This window comes from Rattus rattus, chromosome 9, assembly GCF_011064425.1.
Source record: "Rattus rattus isolate New Zealand chromosome 9, Rrattus_CSIRO_v1, whole genome shotgun sequence".
Classification (NCBI taxonomy): domain Eukaryota; kingdom Metazoa; phylum Chordata; class Mammalia; order Rodentia; family Muridae; genus Rattus; species Rattus rattus.
The window spans coordinates 70,367,980-70,390,694 of record NC_046162.1 but is presented as its reverse complement, the minus strand read 5'-3'; the positions used below and the strand labels follow the sequence as shown (position 1 = coordinate 70,390,694).

At 42.8% G+C, this 22,715-nt stretch overlaps 1 protein-coding gene across 1 annotated transcript in view; it reads left to right on the top strand.

The window, feature by feature from the left end:
• Positions 1 to 22,715, top strand: part of Cep112 (centrosomal protein 112) — a 436,808-nt gene that overhangs the window by 327,959 nt on the left and 86,134 nt on the right. Inside the window, 2 exon segments of the mRNA XM_032914210.1 lie at positions 12,447 to 12,509; positions 18,517 to 18,666. Coding sequence (XP_032770101.1) covers positions 12,447 to 12,509; positions 18,517 to 18,666 — 213 coding nt within the window.

The following is a 22,715-nucleotide window of genomic DNA, read 5'->3' as shown; positions in this document are numbered from 1 at the left end:
CGGTAGACAGGAAAATCAGGATATAGTTGAACTTTATGAAACCATCAATCAACTGGCTATAATGAGCATCTCTGAACCACTTCTGTAGCATACGCTAGACCATAGCTTCTCAGACTGAATTGTGATTCTCTGTGGGGTTATCTGACTGAATGAGAGGGGCATACTCTAAGCCATAGCTTCTCAGACTGAATTGTGATTCTCTGTGGGGTTATCTGACTGAATGAGAGGGGCATACTCTAACCATAGCTTCTCAGACTGAATCGTGATTCTCTGTGGGGTTATCTGACTGAGTGAGAGGGGCATACTCTAACCATAGCTTCTCAGACTGAATCGCGATTCTCTATGGGATCATATGACTGAATGAGGGTCACAAAAAGGTTGGCAACAGTAAAGGTTTCTAAACACACCAAAATAATTAATTCAAAATAAAGCACAGAATGGACTAGTGTGTTTCTGGTAGCATTTGTGTGTTGCTCATTGCATGTGTTTGAATGTGTTTGCATCTGGTGCCATGTTACATGTGCTTGCATGTGTTTCTGTGTCTTATGTGTCTGCATGTGCTTACATGTGTTGCATGTGTTGTATGGAACAACCTCACTCAGCCTTGGTTCTCAACACTGAGCACACACACTTAGTATGTGTCTTAGTTGGGGTTTTACTGCTGAAAACAGACACCATGACCAAGGCAAGTCTTCTAAGGACAACATTTAATTGGGGACTGGCTTACAGGGTCAGGCTGGCCGACAGTCCAGTGTCATCAAGGCAGGAACATGATGCGTCCAGGCAGGCATGGTACAGGAGGAGCTGAGAGTTCTACGTCTTCATCTAAAGGCTGCTAGCAGGATATTGACTTCCAGACAGTTAGAATAGGGTCTTAAAACCCACACCTACAGTAACACACTTACTCCAACAAGGCCACACCTCTAAATAGTGCGCTTCCTTGGCCAAGCATATACAAACCATGACAGGATGGTATCATACCACAGAACACCAGTGAAAAGAGCCCAACACAGCTCAGCTCAGCTTCCACAGTGTCGTACATTGTGAAGCTAATGGGTTTACTGCACATGCAAATTTTCTGCTCTTCAACGAACAACAAGGTTAATTATGGAGAACAAAGTGTTTCCTATTGTCATTCCTTATCATGTGTCAAATTAGTGCGTCTTTGAATGAATTGTTGTAGAATGTTTGATTTTTAAAATTGCTATTTGGAAAACAAGTGAAGTGGGTTGCATCCTAATGCTCAAGAGGTAGTCAGGGGATCAGGAACTCAAGACGCACAGGCTCACATAGGGGACTCAAGGCCAGCGCTGCCTACACAAGACCTTTCCAGTGTGTGCGTGCGCGTGCGTGCATGTGTGTGTGTGTGTGTGTGTGTGTGTGTGTGTGTGTGTGTGTGTGTGTGTGTGTGAAACATCATTTGAATAATTCTTTCGAGTTTTATAAGACTTAGTAGTAGAATATTTGCTTAACACGTAGAAGAGATTGTTTTTCTCTCTCCACTGCAAAAAAGCAAAGGGAAAGAAAGAAATCCTCACATAATAGTCTCAGTTGGTCTATATTTTTTAATAAATTTTTGAGATTATAGTATAATTACATTATTTCCACTTTTCTTTCCTCTCTTCAAACCTTCCCGCGCACCACCCCCTGTTCACTTTCAAATTTATGGCCTTTATTCTTTAATCATTAATGGGTGTGTATGTGTATATGTGTACTTGTCATGTATGTGTGCAACCAAAATATAAAAATACAACCTGTTGAGTGTGTATAAAGTTACTCGTATGTACGCCTTCAGGGCTGACCATTTGGTACTGGATAACCAATAGGTGTGCTTTGTCCTGCAGAGTACCTCTGACCTCATCATTCCTTAGCCGCCTGTAGTGCTGTGTCTAGGGTTAAGGCATTCCTGAACGTTCTTCAGTCCACATCAGCAAGTCACTTGTGTCTTCTTGTTGAGTTGTGTTTACGCAGCCATGTTGGCGAGACGTCATTAATGCTTCTTCTCTGACATTTCCAGAGAAACTGTCTCATGACGACTGATGCCCTCTGGCTCTTACCAGCTCTCTGCTCCTTCTCCACAGACCCCTGAGCAGATGTAGAATAGGTGTGCCTTTTTGGACTGGGCTGCACAACTCTACATTGTGACCGCGTGTGGATTTCTGTAGTAGTGTCTTTTGCAGAGAGAAGTTTGATTGATGGGGGTGAGAACTGGAGTCGTGTGTGGCTGTAAGTATAAATATTCAGAATGTAGTCAGGGATTGTGTTGATTTAGTAAAGTGGCAGTTGTGGGTTCTCCTCTAAGATCATGGCTTCCCTAGCTCTGGGTAGCTGGCTAAGTTCCCAGTACCAAGCATGATTTCTCTTACTGAATGGAGCACTATAGCTTTTAAAATGACTCAGCGGGTAATGGCCCTCCTCTTCAAAAAAGGAGGCATTAGACTGATATGAGTTAATCATAAATTCTACCAACATGTGGGGAAGAGGCTATATTGATCCTCTGTGGTGTTTTTGTAAAGTTAGAAAAGGACAAACTATTCCCTAATACACCCTGCTAGGTCAGCTTGACCCGGATAACAAAATTGTACCAAGACTCTACAAGAAGATGACAGGACATACCTCTCAGAAGAAGCAGAGGTTTTAAATTAAAAGAAAAAAAAAAAAAGACAAGTCAAAATCCAAAATCGACAAAAAACAAAACAAAAAAAGGAAACAAACAAAAAACCACACCTTGACCAAATGGAATTTATTCAAAGTTGTACATGACTTGAGTCAATATTTAAAAATTAATTAAAACAATCAAATATAAAAATATAAAGAAAAAATCATGTAAATCATATTGAGAGATGACAGAATTCAACATTCATTCTGGGGAAAAAAAAGTTCCACAAACTTGTGTGTGATGGTTCATCTCACTTATCAGCTGGAGGGCTCAGGGGCCAGAGGTCTGTCAGCACTTTTTCAGAAAAGATGGCTAACAGAGGAGAGGATCCTCTCCCCAGGCTGGGCAGCTCCTTCAGCTGGGTGACCCCGTAGGAAGAGGTGCTGGAAGGCTGAGTGCCGCTTGTCTGCCTGCGGACATTTCCCCCTTAATGCTGCTGCCGTCCCTCGCCTGAGTCAGAATTTGCTCCTCCCTGTCCTTCAGGTGTGAACTAAAGGTTAGTAAACTCCCTGCTGGTACTGAGGCATCCAGCTTCATGGAGTGAGCGGCTCCTGAGCTCTGAGCATGTGCAGGGTGCAGAAGGCCACTGTGGACTGCCTAGGTCTGTCCTTCATAAGCTGCTATAGTAAATGTGCTTTGATAAAACGTCTGATTGTTTCTTTAATTCCCAAAATTTCTGGTTTTGTTTCAATTTCCATTCCTTGCTGAATTTGCCTTCTGTCCTTTGTGGTTTCTCCTCCCATATGCTGTTTTCTTTAGGAACTACCTTCTCAAAGTCTCAAATAGAACCTCTTAATTCAAACACTAGATTATATGACTATTCTTTGTGGTCAATCCTTTTCAAAAGCAAAATTCCAGAGCCCATAATATGGCTCAGTAAGTAAAGGCACTTGCTGCCCAGCCTGAGGACCCAAGTTCTTAACCCAGAACCCTCATGGTGGAAGTAGAGAACCAAAGTTACCTTCTTACCTTCACATGCCCACCATGGCTTCCATAAGCCCACAGAGTCAGAGACAGATCATGTGTATACAAAATAAATAAAATGTAAATTTTTAAAATGTTGGTAGCGTTCTGAATTCGTTCACAGATCATTTCAGCTGAGTGGCTATGGTGTCCATTCTAGGATAGGATAGGATAGAATACAATGACCTCACATTCTTTGTGTGCCTTGGTTGTGTGTTGTGTATCTGTTAGACTGGATATGTCTCCCAATTTTACATTGTCCCTTCATCATCCTCCATTGTGTGGCTGTTTGTTTCATTTTCTGTGAGTCCCCTTATGGGACTCTTTGCCTCACTTTGTGTTCCCTGAAGCTGTTTGGGGAGGGGGCTACCGTGGTGCTTCCCTGACTTACCGGCAGTGCTGGTTTCCTAGCTCTAAGAAACCTTTTAGTACACTTGTTTTTAAGAGTAGATTGTATCAGTACTTAAGTAATGGAATAAAGAAGCAATGCAGAAGGAAAGAAGACAGGATGCAGTATGAGATGGGTGGAGTATGGGTTGGAAGTAGCAGTGAGACTATATTAGATGTTCAAACGTCGGATTTTATGTAGAACAGTCCGGGGCTGTCATGAATGCGACATAGAGGTTTAAAATACAGTAGGTAACATTGTACAGAATTATAAATGCTAGTCAAATAGAAACTAAACTACTACAATGTTAGAAAGACATTTCACAAGACACAAGTGCAACACTTATATATTATATGTATATCTATATATAATGAAAAGAAATATACATGCAAATAACCAACAAATACTTTTCATCCAGTACACACTCTAGGGTTTTTGTTTTTGTGTTTGTGTTTTTTAGTATGAAGGAGAGTTTCCCAAGGCCACAGCTAGGTGAAGTTCAGAATAGAGACAGTTGACGCTGCCTTTTGTTGAGGCTGGGGGATGGCTTCCCATGCTTCACGTGGAGCTATTGCGGGCAGGACTGCAGTCTGGTTACATGGCTTGTGAATGTACACATATTCCATCAGCCCTCTTCCCCAGTGGAACCCCAAGTACTCCATAGTAATGGAGGTAAATGTCAGCTCTAGAAAGAACATCTACCAAAGTCCCATGGGTAACATTTCACTCATGACTTGAAGTGTCCCTCTGTAACACCAACATGGCTAAGAAGTCTCCTTTGAGCACTCTTTCAGCATCATGCTGCCGGCTGTTTTAGATGATGCAGTCAGACAGGAAAAAGAAATAACTACTCAGATAAGGGAGGAAGAGATAGGGTAGGTTGGCTCAAAGAGGATATGATGGTCTTTGTAGAGAATCCAACAGAACTAGCAAAGCCCTGGGATTAATAATCAAATATAGGAAGGTCTCAGGATGCAAGATTCACATATAAAAGTCAGCTGCTTTCCTGGATACAGCAATGAGAAAATGGAATTTTAAATTTACGACATAATAACATTTACATAGCCATCCTCCAAAATTAAATACTTAAGTACAAATATAAGAATATAAGAAAATATGGAGCAGGTTTATATGTGGGAAACCACAAAGCCAATGACAAAAAGCAAAGAAGCTAGTCAGCCAAGGGAGAGGACAGCTGACCTCATCTGCCTCCGTCCCTGGGCCACAGGCCTGTGCTTACTGATGGCCAGTCTCCTAAGACTATTTCTCCAAAATCCTGTTGGGTTTTATAACTTTACCATTTACCTCATCTTGGTCAGAGTAGAAACCATGACTCTTACCTGTGTTCCACAAGTGTGTGTCTTCTCCTATTTTTTGTTTTTGTTTTGTTTTGTTTTGAGACATGATCTCTGTACATAGCTCTGGATGTCCTGGAACTCAGTATGTAGTCCAGGTTGGCCTCAAACTCAGAAATCCACTGCTTCTGAGATGAAAGGGACCTGTCACCATGCCTGACCAAATGTGTGCTTGTATTTGGAAGTAAAGAAAGTGATTTTTGAAGCTCAGCTGGTCTGCATGTATTTTAAATTAAATATGGTTGTGAATTCTCTCAACACTTTATTGGTAGAGTGGGTACAGTTTTACCAGGATGGTCAGATATGCCTTCACAGTGCTTTAAGAGATTTCAGAGAGGGGACTGAGGAAGTAAATTACTTCCCGAACCTATGTGAGTCTGACACAGTCACATGTTGCCTATGAAGACATGAGATGTGGGGACAGCTGAGTGGAGCTTACAGGCCAACTTGCTTCGTGTGGGCAGTGTGAGACCCTGTCCCAAACAAGATAGAAGGTCAGGACTCTCTGACCACCACTTACAAAGAACCCTGAACGAAAAGGTAGCACACTAACCCTGGGCCATTGACACTGATAAATTCTTTCTCTACCAGAGAAATGAGCAATTGAAGCAACATTTAAGTAAATAAAGGCAGGTTTATTGGGAAACTGTTCTCAGGCCTGGTTTGCTGGTCTTAAAGAAGGAGACCAGGGAAGATGCTGTGGGGAAGGAGACAGTGAGGAAGGGAAAGAAAAAGAAAGTGCACCTCAGACAGTTTGAGAGGAAACTGGGGGATTCTGGGGGATTCTGGGAGATCCTGGAAGCCAGGTCCACTTTGGTAGGTCAGATATTCACCCCTGGACCTGAAACCAAATGGGCACCTTTGAGAGAGGTCTTGGGACAGGTGAGGGGCCTGCTAGTGTTTGTTTTTTGTTTTTCTTTGTAAATGAGTTTTGTTGTGTGGGTTTTCTGTGGGGGATACCTGGTTCCCACTGCCATATCACTGTTCATCATCTAAGGAAGTCAGGACAGGAATTACAACAGGGCAGAAACCCTGAGGCAGGAGCTGCTGCACAGATTTTCTTAGAAACTGCATAGGGAGGGGGGACCAGCACACTGGGCTCTGGTCTGGGAGTGACCTAGAGAAGCAGCCTCTGAAGGCAGAGGACTAAGTATGAGGGGGAAGTGCATGGCCAGTCACTAATGTGGGCACTGACAAGGGAGCCAGTGAGAGACAGGGCAGCAGGCTCTACAAAAAGGCTGTCTGTAACCATGGTGGGCTTTCTCTTCTGTGGGTTTGGTTTGGTTTGGTTTGGTTTGGTTTGGTTTGGTTTGGTTTGGTTTGGTTTGGTTTGGTTTGGTTTGGTTTGGTTTTTATCTGTTCAGGCCATGCTGAGGTGGACTGAGGAAACAATGGTTTCACATAGAAAGTGCTGCCTATAAAAGTAAGGTTTGTTTTTTGTTTTGTTTTATTGAAAGAAAATACTGCTTTGTAAACTAGGCTGGTCTCAAATTTAGGATTCTCATGGCTCAGCTTCCTAAAATCTGAGGTATAGGTGTGCTCTGCCATGGGCAACTTCTAAGACTTGGTTTGAAATACTTAAATCTTAATTTTATATATAGAAATGAAATTTACAGTCAGCACTACCTTGAGAATAGAAAACATCCAAAATGTTTTAAGGCCAGTTTGCATGGTAAATTAGCTTTTAATTTTCAACCATTCTTACCAAAAGCATTTTAGACTTATTTCAGGGGGTTAAAATTCACTGTGAATTAGATTCAGAAAAACAGTAAAATCCTCAAAGGGTGATAAATTAATTTTGTCTTTTCAGATATTCTGTCTCCAGTGTACTGAGTCTTCTCCTCTATGCTATTGGCAAGTTCTAGAGGTGTTTGCACAGCACAGGCCAACCTTGCTTTAAATTCAACATTGGTAATTCCAGATGTCTCCTAGAACCCCCGAGACCTGCCCTGCTCCCTGTCTTGTCTAGATGGCCGCTCTACGTCTTTCCCCACTCCTCACCTCCCAGTGCTCTCCCTCCTTCTCTTACCCAGCCAATGCATCTTTCCTCCTATTTCTTAGAGAAAGCATCAAGAACCTCTGTTCTGGGCATCTCCTCCCGAGGTCTGCGTTAGTCTATGGCAGCTCTGTCACAGACCCCACACACTGAGGGGCACCATTCCCTCACACGTGCCCTAGAGTCTGGAGGCCAGGACTCTTCTGATGGAACCTGCCTGACTGGTAGAGCTTTCTGCCCACTGCATGCTTACCTCCATTCCTCCTGGGGAGACGGGTGGGGAAGGGAGAGAGGGGAAGAACGGTTAGATGTATTATCTGTTCTCCCCTTCCTTGTGGCCTCCCCTTAGTGCCTTTTTAAAGGCTCTGTCTCCAAATTACCTCTGAGCTTCAGCCTATGCTGTGCTGGGACACAGTTCAGATATGCCTTCAGGATCTAATGCCTTCCCTCATCCACTGGATCAGTACTCCACTTACCTCCTTCCTCCGCAGTGCTCGTCCCTCGTGTCTTTCTTTTTAAAATTCTGACAATTATTTCTATCCCACTGCAGTGCCTACTTCTGCGTTCTCTCGAGCTCCTCCTGACCTGCTTCCATCCCTTGCGTTACACCGACATTTTCTTTTTCCACATCAGCAGTGAGCACTGTGTGCCTGGTGTAGGTGAGCGTCTCTCAGTCCTCACTGGACATGACCTCCTGCAGCACTTGACAGCTAGACCTCGAGCTGGCCTTCATCCTCCACATGGCTTCCTGACTCCGTGTTCTTCTAGTTACCTCTCCCTGTCCATGTCTTCCTTTGCTTTCCCCTCGTTGTCTCGCCTCTGGAAGTCTGCAGTGCCAGGGCTGAATATACTTACACCTCCTCCTTTTTGGTGTCTACTCAGTGTCTTGCAATCTCACGCGGCAGCGTGATTTCATACACTGTACATCTCGGGACGTTCTTGCTTTGTAATTGTAGCCTACACGTCTACCACAAACTCAAGACTCAAACACCCAGTCACCTCAACCATGATGTCTAACACACATTTCTGAGATTAATAGTTCCAAAATACTCATTTGATCTTCCTCCCAAAATCTATTCCACTCATGGCTTTTTTATATCACAAGTAGTAACTTCATTTTCTACTTATTTAGGACAAAAATCTTATTTTTTTAACGTTTGTATATGAGTGTTGGTATATGGTGAGCTTACACCATGGTATGCATGTGTATGGATGTATGTTGGTACATATGGTAGGCTTAAACCATGATAAGCATGTGGACACCTTGTTTGAATCTCTTGTTGTTGTTGTTGTTGTTGTCGTTGTCGTTGTTGTTGTTGTTGTTGTTGTTGTTTTGTTTTCGTCGTCGTCGTCGTCGTCGTCGTCGTCGGTGTTGGTCACCGTGTACAAGGAGCTGGTTGGCTTACAGGATTCCATGGCTTCTCCTGTCTCCCTTTCCTATCCCGATGTAGGGGTGCCCAGTGTTTAGCTGCCACACACACCAGCTTTATGTGGGGTCTGTGGCCTGAACTCAGGTCCTCACACTTGTACATCCAGTGTCTTCCCCAGCCCCAGAAGTCACTCTTGCCTCATCTCTTTACTTCAGTCAGTGCATCATCAGTCCATTCTTCTCTCAGGCCTTTTGCAAAGTCAACCTGCGTCTCACCCCCCTTTGCATTATTTGCTGCAGCAGCTAAATGGCCTCTTTGTTTGATGCTTGCCCCCAACAAAATCTTGAGTGATCTTATTACTACCTAAAATAAATGATATGTTCTCCTATACAGAAAACACTTCAGGAACGTCCCCTGTTACTCATATTAAAAATGAAGTTCTTTGCAATCACATGCAATACCTTAGGGACCTGGTCATTTTCTCTCTCAGAGCTCAGCTCTGTCAGTGCTTACTGTTAGCTTACTGGCCCTGCACTGGGCATTTGTAGTCTGTGCTCCCCCAACTCAGGGCCCTTGTACCCATGACTTCCTGAGCCTATCAGGAGGTGTTCAAGAACTTGTGTTTTTTACATTACAAACTTCCCTCTACCTTTCACACATCCCCCTTTTCCTTCCTTTATCTTTCTCATGGACAGTCAGACCATCACTTTTTAAAGAAGCAGAGAGAGATTCGTCTGTGCCTTATGCACTGTTGTAGCCCTAGACTGGATGGGTGACTTGGAGATCTGTCAGTGGAGGAGCGCGTCTAGTTTGTTCGGGTCAGCTGGCCACAGGTCCTACAGAGAACTGCAGCTAAGACACAGCCTGAAAAGGAAATTGGTCTTCACAGCACTGCAGTTAATTTTTAGGTTCTCTAGTGGGCAAATATTTTTAAAGCACTTAGAACAGTGCTTGGCACATGGCACGAGCTCTGTGTTTATTTTAAAAGCAACAAATACTTCATCAAGCATTTTGTGATAAGTAACATTAGCAGAATATGAACCAAAACCAATAAACCTCAAGAGGTTCAAAGTGGCCCTGATTCTGGGATGGAAAGTTGCTGTGTTAGTCACAGAGCGAGGATGGAACAAATAGCAGTAGTCACATGCTCTCGACACACTTGAACAAAGTTAGAGTATAAACCGGATGGGACAACAGATGTGGGGATGTGTGGAGTAAGCTGCAAAGAGTTGTTTTTAACTTGAACCCAAGAAACATGGTTTTGAAAGGATTGCTTCAAAAGTAAGGGGTAGGAGATTGCACAGGAAAAGGCTGGGTGCTGTCTATGTCTCCACTGCTAAGCAAGCACTTCTTAGCAAGCACTTTGTAGGGATGGGAGCCAGCCCTCTAGGATCTCACAGGGATTTTCACATCAGCCTCAGTGCTGTGATTAGAAGAACCTGCACAGATTGCTCCCCCATTCCATTACGATAGCCAAATAAAGAAACCATTTGCTGACTGTAAACACAGTAGACAGCACTTGCCTAGCTACCTCCACGTCTTGAGGAAGTACCATCAGAGCTGAAAACTGAGAGGTTGGTGATACAGCTCAGTGGTACAATATGATGTAATGTAATGTTTGTAATGTAAAGCATGAAGCCCTGGAGTCATTTTGGGGGTTTACTTGTTTTTAATATAACATGATTTTCATTGTTTGAGAATTTTATACATGTATAAAATGTGTCATGACCGGGCTGGAGAGATGGCTCAGTGGTTAAGAGCACCCGACTGCTCTTCCAGAGGTCATGAGTTCAATTCCCAGCAACCACATGGTGGCTCACAACCATCTGTAAAGAGTTCCAATGCCCTCTTCTGGTGTGTCTGAAGACAGCTACAGTGTACTTCTATATAATAAATAAATAAATTAAAAAAAAAAAAGAATTAGTTTCTCGGGGTTGGGGATTTAGCCAAGTGGTAGAGCACTTACCAAGCAAAGGCAAGGCCCTGGGTTAGGTCCCAAGCTCCAAAAAAAAAAAAAAAAAGAAAGAAAAAAAAAATGTGTCATGACCAAGTCTACCTCTCATTTCCAACCCTGTAATGCTTCCTGTGTCTCCTACCACTGTTCCCTCCCAATTTTTTCTATTCTAATAGTGCTGCCAACATGTGCCTGGGTTTAGGGTCATCACTGGAGCATGGAACCCATTCTATGCTCCCCAAAGAAAACCAATTCTTCTCTTCTTCGCCATCAGTTGCCAACAGTTCCTCAGCTAAGGGCACAACTGCCCGATACCTCCCTCCCCGTCTGCCTGCTGGGATTTGTCTAGATTGATCTGGTGCAGATCTCGGGCCTGCTGGCAAGACACTGAGTTCACGCTTAACTGCCAGTTGTGCCCAGAGAACAGTTTCACTCTAGTCATCCACCTCTCCTGCCTTTACAGTCTTTCTGCACCTTCCTCCTGAATGAGCCCTCGGCCTTGGGACAAGGCATGTGACATAGTCCCATTTAGAATCCCTGGGTTTGAACAAAAGCATGAAAAAAGAAAGAAAAGGCATGGACTTATAGTTTGGGCTGAATGTTAAAATAGCTACAGAATTTGACATGCGTGTGAGTGTGTGTGTGTGTGTGTGTGTGTGTGTCTGCATGTGTGTGCGCGCGCGTGACAGATGTTAAGTTTCAGCTCAGTCATTTTTTGTGCTAGGAAAATGGTGTTAGGCAGGTTACTAACACTCTTTGTGCCTCAGTTTCCTCACTCATAAAATGGAAGTTCACAATGATGCTGTTTCAAAAACAAGAAAGAACCCATAGAAATTCCAGCTATGTTGCCAGTTTTTTCTAATCCCATAGAACATTAAAGTGAAAGTTTAAGAAACTCTAAGAGAAATCAATTCAAAGATATGGAAAATAGAAACAGTGAAAAGAGATGACAAAACAGAGGCAGGCGGATGGATGAGCAGACAAGAGTACTAGCTAAAGCCCTTTCCGAAAGCCGAGGGCCTATGTGCTTGACTGGGAAAGGGCCCTGGATAGGACAAGTCACTGAAGCCTTTCTGAGCACCAAGGAAAGCATGAAGATCCCAAGCACTCCCAGAGAGCAGGAATAGGGTCACATCTAAAAGACCAAGGCTTGAGTGGCAGGAGTACAATCACGTTCTAAGCAATGTGGACTTAATCTGGGAAGGCTACCCTAGTTCCAGGATAGAAAACTCTTTGATTTAGATATATTTGTCACTTCAAAAGATTGCTCTTGTGTGTTCAGCCAAATAGGGGCTCAACTCTGCTTAGTGGTTTGAACTTTTCACACCTGCATTTGTCTGAGAGCTTCTATTTTCTGTTTCAGCTAAGGTGAAAAGTATTCAATTTACCCCCTTCCTTCCCTTCCTCCTCTGCCAGTTCCCTGTCCCATTTGTCTCTCTTTCCCTTCCTGTTCTTCATTCTCCCTTCCTTTACCTTTGAGCCGTCACACTTGCTGTGTCTATTTCTGTCTCTCCTTCTCCCTTTTTCTTTCTATCCACAGAAGTCTTATGTTTGTCTAATAATTGGCAGGAGAGATCTTTTTTCTTGCTTGCTTCTTCAGTGATGAATAGTTGGCATCAGATCAAAGGCGAGCCCTGTGGTTTTCTGGCTGCCCAGAAGGGCGGCGCAGCTGGCACTCATCCCAGCGCCTGGTGATAGGCATGTGGAAGAGATACCAAGCTCACAGGTCACTGTGTGTGTTCATGTACGTGTGTTTTGCAGGCCAACAGCAGGCTGAAGCAGATCGAGAAAGAATACACTCAGAAGCTTGCCAAATCTTCCCAGGTAAGCATGAGCCAAAGACACAAAAGAAAACAATAAATCCAAAACAAAAATGCAGAAATGAAACCAACAAACACAACAAAACCTTTGTACTTCAGAATTGAATTGGATTCTTGTCAGTTTTTCATGGATGAGTATGCTATTTTTAGTAGATAAAATGTTTTTAATATTTTAATCTTATTAAATTAGGAACAATCGTGCATATTGAACCATTTGAATCAACATACTACAGACACACACCTTCATGTTCACACACACACACACACACACACACACACACACACACACACACAGATGTTGTAAAACTAGCTAGCACACCTGAACAAGCCCAGGCCAAAACATATTTCACACGGGCAGGAGATACACACCTACGTCTGTGACGTAAGCAGGTTGATAACATCTGTACTTTCCTTTCTTTTTTTTTTTTCAATATTCTAACTCGTTGCACCCATGAGCTAGCTTGTTGACTAATTCAAAATGACATCCAACTCTAGGTTAAGTCATAAGCTCAGCGGCTGGCTTCTTCTGGTGGGTGGGAAAGACACTGGCTCGTTCCCTCCAGCAGTCTTCCTACAAGGGAGACCAGCAGTTCACATCAACCTCTGCTCCAGAGTGGGTGCCTGCAGATGCTTTTGCTGCTCGAGTTGATCCATTTCCCATAGCTTTGGTTAGGGAATGTCAACCTCTGGAGTTCTGCGAGTTCTCCTAGAAGAAGTAACCAGTGGTTACGTTCATTCGGTAAATGAGTAACTAAGCCATTTAGTTTTACAGTTTTCCTGTCTAATGAGTTTAAGATGGCATTAGTGTCATTGCCTGTATGCAGTGGCTTCTAAAGTGAAACTCAGGAGACATTTTCTGAGGGCCTCACAATAGGAGCAACAGAACAAATGGACACAAACCCTGTGACTCACTCACTCTTCCTTACTGGCTGCATTTTTCCAGTTGAGAAAACAGAGTTAAGGGCAGAGGATGCAGCCAGCAGTAGAGAGTAGAAAACGGAGATCAGAGAGATGAGCTCATCGGAGTTAGCAAGTGACTAAGCCAGGACTCAGCCTGGATCTGACTTCAAAGTGGCAGTCTTGACCTTTGACATAGCAGTCTGCCCCAGTGCTTCACCTTCCTAATTCAGCAAAACTTTGGATGTGGTTATCAGGAAATGTCAATTCTGTAATTATTTCCAAAATGGGCATATTATATAATTCTCATGCCACTAAGAAAAACCAAAAGTCTTCAATTGAATAGTCATAGGTGTTTATATGGAAGAGGATGATGACATGGCTGCCGTTATTCCAGCCTTTCAGGAAGAAATGCCCTTGTCATTCTGCTGAGATTGATGCTTACAACCAGCTGAGAGAAATGTTAGCACTCCCGAATTAGAGGTTAAACAAAAACATGAAAAATTGCTTTGACTTACTTTGCTTTATTTGAAATGAGGGATACAGAGAGTGAAGTTGGAAGTTGGCTAATAAAATGCTTAACTTACAAGGGTGTAAACAGAAACTTTAAGCTGAGCTACCGGAATGTGTGCAGAAGTCTGATTAGGTGACATTAAAGCAAATTAAATGTTAGCATATAGGAAAGCCCGGGTGTGGAATCCACAGGCTGGATTGGAAGACTAGACAGTCGTGCCACCTGTGTGTCCTTGAGAGAGTTTACCGGCCACCTTTGGAATTCAGTTTCCTCATTAGTCAAGGGAAGATTATCACCTACCCCTTACGACAGTTTTAACTAGTAAGTAAAACTAATAGCCAAGCAGTGTCTTGTATGTACTAAAACATTCAATAACCATTAGTAACCTTAGTTGTGTGGATATTGCAGTAGGAAAAGGAAGAAGTCAAGGAGAAGGTCTAGAGGAAAGTGGAAATTTTTTCATCAGATACCATGCTCTGAGGTGTTTATAGACTGATGAAATTTCTCTACAAAAGTTGGAAATGTGCAAGTGTGCTACTTTTCTTCAAGACATTAAGGGAAAGGCCGTGGGAAACAACCAGTAACTATCACACACTGTAATCATTTCATAAACTAAAGATCGATTGATGCCAGAAACACACACACTGAAGGAATGTCAGATGGAAGATAGCCTTATTCTGATAACTGTGCTCGTCTCTGCCCATCTCTGATACAGTGAGTATTTATAGCCATGAACTGGCATTTGAAAGCATTAGGCTACAGTGCCAGTCACTGCTGAGAGACAGATTATGTTTAAATGAACATTTTTTAAAAACACAGAAGCATGGGCTGTTTGTGCCTTCAGATGCCAGTTTGTTGGAATCTGCTGCTTATCTCTTCAAGCTCCTGAGTGCCAGAAGCAAAGCTGCTTCAGTGTGTTTATTGGGATTTAAAATCTCTCTCTTGAGAGCAGTGCTAATGCGAATACATTACTGATGGGCCCATTGGCGCTCAAGAGAACAGCAGTTTAAATTTAGAAAATATTTGAAATCTTTTCCTCCTGTAAAGGAAGTTACTTGATCGTTGAGATTGTAGCAAGCTTTGGACCTAGTAGAAAACGTGCACTTAACCCCAGCACACTCAGAGGCTGTGCCCCTCACGAACCACACAGCATTCATCATAGGAGCAAGGGGGCATCATCTCTGGCAGGGTATTTCTCTCCGTCACATATTAGACAGAGACCTTGCTTTCTCAATCTTCTCAGTTCAGTTCCCTACTCTTCAGATTCCAAAACAAGGTCTTAGTTTCCAAAAGTATTCATAGCTGAAGAGGACCCGCTGCCAGTTGAAGCCGCCCACTGCCGATCAGCCCTCATCACTCCCCTGGCTTGCTTCCCTCCACAGTGCAGATTAATGCCCCAACTGTGGCCAGGGGCCATGCCAAGAAGTCGAGGGTAGCAAGGGTCTCTGCCTTCCTGCATTTTGTGAGGAGCCCCAGTTCCCTCTGTCTTTTTGGTTTATGTTGGCTATTGAACTTAGAGAAAGAGTTTCAAACTGTACCAAAATCTGGAAAAACGGTAGAATGATGTAGCCTTTAGATAAGATCCTAATATCTGTGTAAAGTTTCATTGCTTAACCATTATTAGCAACTATTACTGCTGTCATGGGTCAGGCTGCTTATAGCACCCTCCTGAAATAGCCCTGTCGCTTGCCAGAGTGTTAATTTCCCATATCTACATGAAAAAGTCGTAATCCACTCCTTACTCTGAAGTGGATACAGGTTGAACATTTAGTGATATTTTGTGTTCTTTATGATTCTACCCGAAATGGACACTCCCAATTATGATTATTTGTAATAAATTCTTTTTTTTCAGAAATTTTTTACTATTATTTATGGACTAGCTAGACTGTGTCCATAGTTTTCCAGGCGATGATCGTTTCTTATTTACCGTTATAATCACTACTTAAATACTTAGTGTTAGTGATCTAGCAATGAGCTAAGGTGAGGACACATGTTTTCATACACTCTTAAGTCTACAGTGAGTAGATGTGTCTGTTGTGTTCCTTGGCTACACTATGCTTGTTAACCCAGTGTTCTGATTACCTCTTACTCTGAAGTATTAAATCCTTTTGGTGCCAGTCATTCTACCCACGTGTCTGACCACAGTGTTTCACTCCAGTGTCCTGACATTTTCTTATGCTACCTTTATGAGCTTTGGAAATAGCTTTCCAAATATAATCCCATTTTCCCCACGCAAGTCTTTATTTCCCTCCCCTCCCCTCACTAAAGAATGTAAAAGCAAGTGTGCCTTCCTTGGAACATTGCATATATACAGTTCCTTCCCAAACCTACACTCATTTCTTTTTGTATGCATTGTCCAGAATCTTTTTTTTTTTTTTTTTTTTTTTTTTTTTTCAGAGCTGGGGACCGAACCTAGGGCCTTGCGCTTGCTGGGCAAGCACTCTACCACTGAGCTAAATCCTCAACCCCCAGAATCTTTTAAAAATTAGGAATATCTTGGTCTTGACCCCTTAAAATCATTTGAAATATCCCAAATATTTTTGTTTTCAATCTTAGCTACTAATCTCAACTCAACTTTTTTTTTTTGAGGCAACATCTCATGTCCACGTTAGCTTCAAATTCAACATGTAGCTGACATTGTCCCTGAACTCCTGATCCTCATGCCTCTACTCGCACTACTGATTTGCTCAACGCTAGTATTTTAAATCTATTTTGCACTTTAAAAGTAGATTACATGTTGTGGTAGATACACAAATCTATACATGTGATAAACTTGCATAGAACTAAACACACACTACAGAGTTAAACTCCCACTTCTATGAAACTGTGACTTGCTCAACTCGAGACATTGGCTCTGTGTTCCTATAAAATATCAATTTTCAATTTCATGATAGGTTGAAGAAATCTGGCTTTCTTATCCCTAGGTCCCCCACCCTATAACCAGGAGCTGATCCTTGTGCGCTTCAGTGTTAACATTTGCTCTGTAAACTTCACTACTTCGTGGAAGTGCTGTGAAGTCATCGAACAGATACATTTGTTGGATAGACGCAACATTTAAGCAAATTTCTCAAAATAGATGAACACTATTCTGAAGTGAATCCCTCCACCCACTGCAGAGGAACATTAATATTCTCATACTGCTCTTAGGAATTCTATCCTTTCAAAATAATCTTAATGTTTGATTACATTTTAAACTTTGTTACAGCAAATTTATACATTAAGCATGAACAATGTTATTTACATCCATTGTAACAACTAATATTTCTTAAGAACTTAGATTTTATGGACTTTCATATAGTTGGGTTTTTTGGGGGTTTTTTTTGTTTTTTGTTTTTTTGGGTTTTTTTGTGGTTTTTTTTTTTTCCTTTTGATGCTGTGCTCCTGTTTTGTGGAAAACTGAAATCAAGAAAGATAACTCAGCCCAATATTTCTCCCCAAGTACATTCCCTCTCAGAGCAGTATTGTGAGCTCTGATACAGCTTCTCTTATTCCCTCACTCTCGAAATGGAAAGGAAGCATCCCAGAGTGTCCAGTGTCTCCTCATGAGGTGCTCATTTGAGAAGCTGGAGGGAACTAACACTTAGGAAAGTGTGGAGAAAGCTGCAGACTCTGTGAAAGGGCACGGTTTGAGCCAGAGTAAACTTCGTGCTTGTGCATAGTTAAGAAGGAGACAACCGATTTGGAAGTATGAACTTCTCTTTGATGCCAAAGTTTTATTAAAACTGAAACTGGCTCACTGGAGGATGAAGCTGACCGTGGGCTTCAGCTCTTACCTAGCTCCATAGCTGGAAACCATCTTCAACAGGGTAAGGTATCCGACCTCACTTTGTACCTGCTTCATCATTTTGAAAAGAATAAACTATTCTTATCTCACAGTAGCAAATAATATAAAAATCTTTAAATCTCAACACAATCCATAAACATTAGTTAATACCCAAAGCTTACTGAGTGGAATTGGGTGACCATGAAGAGTGAACTTAACTCAGCTTGCTAGGAATTTGTTGGTGGTGGTGAGTAGGAGGTGGGGGGGGTGGGGATAGGAGGTGGTGGTAGTGGGGGTGGTGGATAGGAGGTGGGGGTGGAGAGGAGGGGGTAGGAGGTGGTGGTGGTGGGTAAGAGATGGGGGGTAGAAGGTGGTGGTTGTGGGGTAGGATGTGGGGGTAGGGAGGTGGTGGTGGGTGGGGGTGGGGGGGGTGATGGGGGCTGAGGGAGTGATAGGTGGTAGTGGTACAAAGTCTTACAAAAGTCAGACCAGCCTTTCTCACTCTTAAGTTTATTTCTTAGTAAAATACAATCTGATGCTTTTCATTTTTTTGAGATCACAGATGTTCTTTCTTCTGATGAGTAAATATTGTGGAATGTTAGAATGAAAATGTCTTCCAAATATATTTGGTTCAGCAGTTGCTCACCATTCACAGTTTTATTGGAGTCTCTTCTTGTGTGGAATTTGTGCATTATCCTGAGTGATATGTTAATTGAAAATGTTCAGTTTGTGGACTAGAGGTTTGCCAAATTCATTCTTTTGTTAAGCATAAATACCTATAAAATAGACGCCCCTCGCTAGAGAATTTGAAGTTACAGCATGCTGTTTTCATTTTAGATCATAGCAGAACTTCAGACAACCATTTCCTCTCTGAAAGAGGAGAGCAGTCGGCAGCAGCTTGCTGCAGAAAGGCGGCTCCAGGATGTTATACAAAAGTTTGAAGATGAGAAGCAGCAGCTGATTAGAGATAATGACCAAGCAATCAAGGTAATCTGAAGACTGCAGCAACCGGGGTACCAGCTGCTTTAATGTAATTAAAAGGAGGCTGGAGTCCCAGCAGTGGGCAGATGGACGCAGGTATCTGGCTTGCTCACACAGCCTGCAGTAATTCCATTCACTGGACTCTACCTTTGATGTAGCCGGTGACTCAGGCTGACTTCCCTCCAAGAGATCGAATGCCAGCATAAAAAGTCAGTTTTGGCAAGCCCTACCCATTCATATTGAACAAATATTTGAAAAATACCTCGTCTTTCTCTTGAGAACTACTTTGGAATTGTCTCTTGAAATTAGAATGAGTGTTTAGCCCAGTGCTAGCACATCCAGAAATCAGGTCCCATTTACACTCCGCTCTTTGCCCACATCCTTTCATCATGCATCAGACCATGAGCAGTAGTATCTGTCCGGAACTGGAATGCCAGCCATCTGATGTGCTCTGACATAGCGCAGTCTGACTGTTGCTGCTGAGAACTTTGGCTGTTTCTAAATGGCTTCAGAGAACCAGTCACACCTTAGCAACAGAGAGCTCGCTGGACCTGAGCTTCTGGGTTAGAGGCAGTTAAAGCTCAAAGTAGCTTTGTCCTTGGCTTCCTAGCAGCGGATGCTATTGTAAGTGTCTGCATCATGCTGCGCTTCATCTGTGAGGAGCAGCATCTGGAAACCTTTATAAATAAGGCTGGAAGGAGAACAAAATTGTTTTAAAGGATGGCCAGCAAAAGGTTATTTTTCACTGCCTTTGCTATAACAATACTTAAAGCATGTAGAGTAAGCATCGAGAGCAGGGAAAAATGTGCTGTGTGTGTGTGTGTGTGTGTGTGTGTGTGTGTGTGTGTGTGTGTGTGTGTGTGTGTAACTTAAGCCTAGATGGTACTGAATTTATTTCTACTTGTAACCCTCCATGGGTTATGAGACAAAAAAAGAAAGAAAAGCCCATTTCCTTTCATGCTCTGGCTGCTGAGTGTCCACCTTCCTTTGGCCTCTGGCCTTTGAGAGCGTCCATCTGCCAGCCCCTTCTCTGGATACCCCTTCTCACCGCAGTCTGTGCACTAGCCTGGTTCTGTCTCCTGTCTCCGAAGCACGACCTAGCTGTAGAGTTTGTTTAAACTGTTTCAGTTACATAAAAGTTTCCTTTTAAGTGGGTTTCTCTTCCGCTTATATCCAAATAACCAAGTGGTTGGTAATTTTCAATTTTCAAATAAACAAGTGGATCCCATTTATAAGCAGGAGAAGGCATGAGTTAGGTTACCCCAGCAACCATCCTAGCATTGTTTTTAGAGAATTAAAGATACCTTGAAAGAATTGTAAATAGGACAATTACCCATTTTTAAATATTTATTCTTATAGTTTTAATCCATTTGCATGATAAAAGGGAAAAGCCTTTTAATCATAACTTCAGACCCATCCCAAATCACAGACTGAACTTAAAAATGGCAGTCGATATGTATATAATGTGCATAAAACATATGTAGCTTTTTTCCCTGACAATACCAAATTACAGTTACAATACAGTTAAAAAGCCAAGTGTGGTGGCACATTACTGTAATCTAAGCACTTTGCTAAGGCAGAGGGAATTATGAGTTCAAGGCCAGCCTGAGCTTTATAGCAAAATCTTGTCTGGGGAAAAAAAGAAAATGGGGAATTAAAGAAAAATGAAAATGCAACAGTAGTGGAAATACAATTCAGTTTGGGATCTGTTACTTAGTATGTAGAGAAAACATTGTTAACCTACCTCCATCAGCATCGCTATAATTGATTTATTGGCAGTCGCTTTTTTGACCCTCCCCCACACACACACAATAATAATAATAGGATATTAATTTAAGTGGCACTGTGTTCTGGCTTCTCTAACAAATATTTTCATTTATTTTTGTTCCATTACATCACTTAGCCCTTAAAATTTGTTTTGCCTGATTCATACTTTTTATCATCTGTAACTTTTGGAAACTAATCACATGAAACAACAAAATTAGCAAATGTCTTGACATCTATACATATAGCCCAAATTAACTCTTATTTGTCTATTCATGTCCTCCTCAATTCTCAAAAAATACAGAGGGGAAGGTACATCCAAAGACAGGCCTGCAGACTATTGACAAGGAACAATCCCTTTAATTTTCCACCGACCTTACCCCAGTTCCATGTCTAGCACTTAGCTCGTGGTCATAGACGTTTCCAGGAGAGTTCTCTCTCCCTCACTGAGCTTCCAGCTCTCAGGCAGCTCTGAGAGGAGGCAGCACTTGGGAGGCCAGGCTGAGGGCACTGCAGTGCTCTGCCTCAGCCCAGCTTCTGGAGGCCTCTCCTCTGTCTCCCTCTTGTCCGTCAAAGCTTCTGCTCCTGAATGGATTTTGGAGCAAGAGTAAGCACCATTCCTGTCAACTTAGTCTGAGCTTGCTGGATGTGCGGAGGAGTCTCGGTCACCTCAACACTTATGGCAGCCCCTGTGGGTTTCCCCAGTTCATCTCCCACCCATGCCCTCTGGTCCTCCAGTCCTCCAGCAGCTCCAGGGCCTTGTGCCTTCTCGGCTTCCTTCTCTGCCTCCCCCCTTGCTCACACTTTAGTTTCCCCAACTGTTAAGGGAATCTTTTAAGAAATGGATTTACTGGTCATAACTTTGGGGGGGTCTGATTGGATAACCAGACCAACACCAAACTGGTTGACAACTGGTGTGCAAGGTTCAAGACGCGGTCTGATTTCCTAGAGAGCCTAAGCCGTTTTCCAGTGTTCTGCCTTCCCTCGGTGTCCTTACGCCAAATCTCCGAAAAAGAATGAAGTAACCAAATGCCAGGTGGGGATCCTTACTCCACTCTTCTGTCTGTCTGGATGACGGAACACATCTAAGCATTTTACATTCTAATTACACTGAGGGCTCTATACATCCAGTTGCAGATACAGGGACATCTGTAGATAATTACAGAGAGGTGGAGCCACCATGAGACTAATTTTCTGGAAGCCAGTACGTCTGTCTGAAGCAGCAGTTAGCAATGGTGTATAGGCAGCAGGATGCTAACTGTGAAACCTGCTCCAGCACTCAGTGTGATGAGCTGAGCTTTCTCAAACTGAGGACCAACACTAGAGATGATTAGTGAACCTGGTGCCTGCCCCTGAGCTAACTGGATTTCTGTGGGCACTTAAATCATGCTGTAGAGAACATGTGAGGGAGAAAGTGGTCTCAGGTCCACTGAGGACACCCATGCATGCACTGTAGCTTGGTAAAATACTTTTGATAATAATCTGACCGTGCTCATCACCATTAAATTGCTTAGGAGGCCTGCTTAGCCTTTGACCCAATTCTAGAATTCACCCCAATATGGATGATTAAAGAAACATTCTTTGCTTTAGTCATGAAATGCTTGGCCACGGTATTGCGCTGTTCTGTCTCAGGCACTTGTGACGCCAAGCATTCTGTCTCCCCCTCGTATCTCTACTGTAGGAAGGAAACTGAACTCCTGTCATAGAAGGCAGTTTAAGCACACTGAAGATGTTCACAGGTGCTTTACCAGAAAAACTCAGGTTACAAAGTTTGTACATAAAGTTAAACATGTCTGTCAAGAGTATGATTACATATCAGAGCTGACTTCCTAGATAACTCTGAAAAGTAAATTTGTAGTGAAATTATTTTTATTGTATTTCACGTGTATGGGTGTTTTCCCTGCACAGTGTCAGGCTCCACATTCCTGTCTGGTACCCACATAGGCAAGCAGAGAGCACTGAGTGCCGTAGGACTGGAGGTGCAGGGGAGTGTGTGGGAGCTGGGAATCAAGCTGGGACCTCTGGAGGAGCAGCACGGACTCTTTACCACTGAGCCACCGCTCAGCCTGTGAATCGTCCTGACGTATTTGAGTTATAGCATCACTAATACAATAAAGGCGATAAAATCTTTACCACTTACTGCTTTATCTCAGTTATCTATTCTACATCTAAAACGATACCTGCAGGAAAGATTATCCCTGGGGCTGAGAAATGAATCAGTGGGTGAAGCCACTCACACGGGGCCTGGTGACCTGAGCTTTACCTCTAGAACCCACACTGTGGAAGTCTGC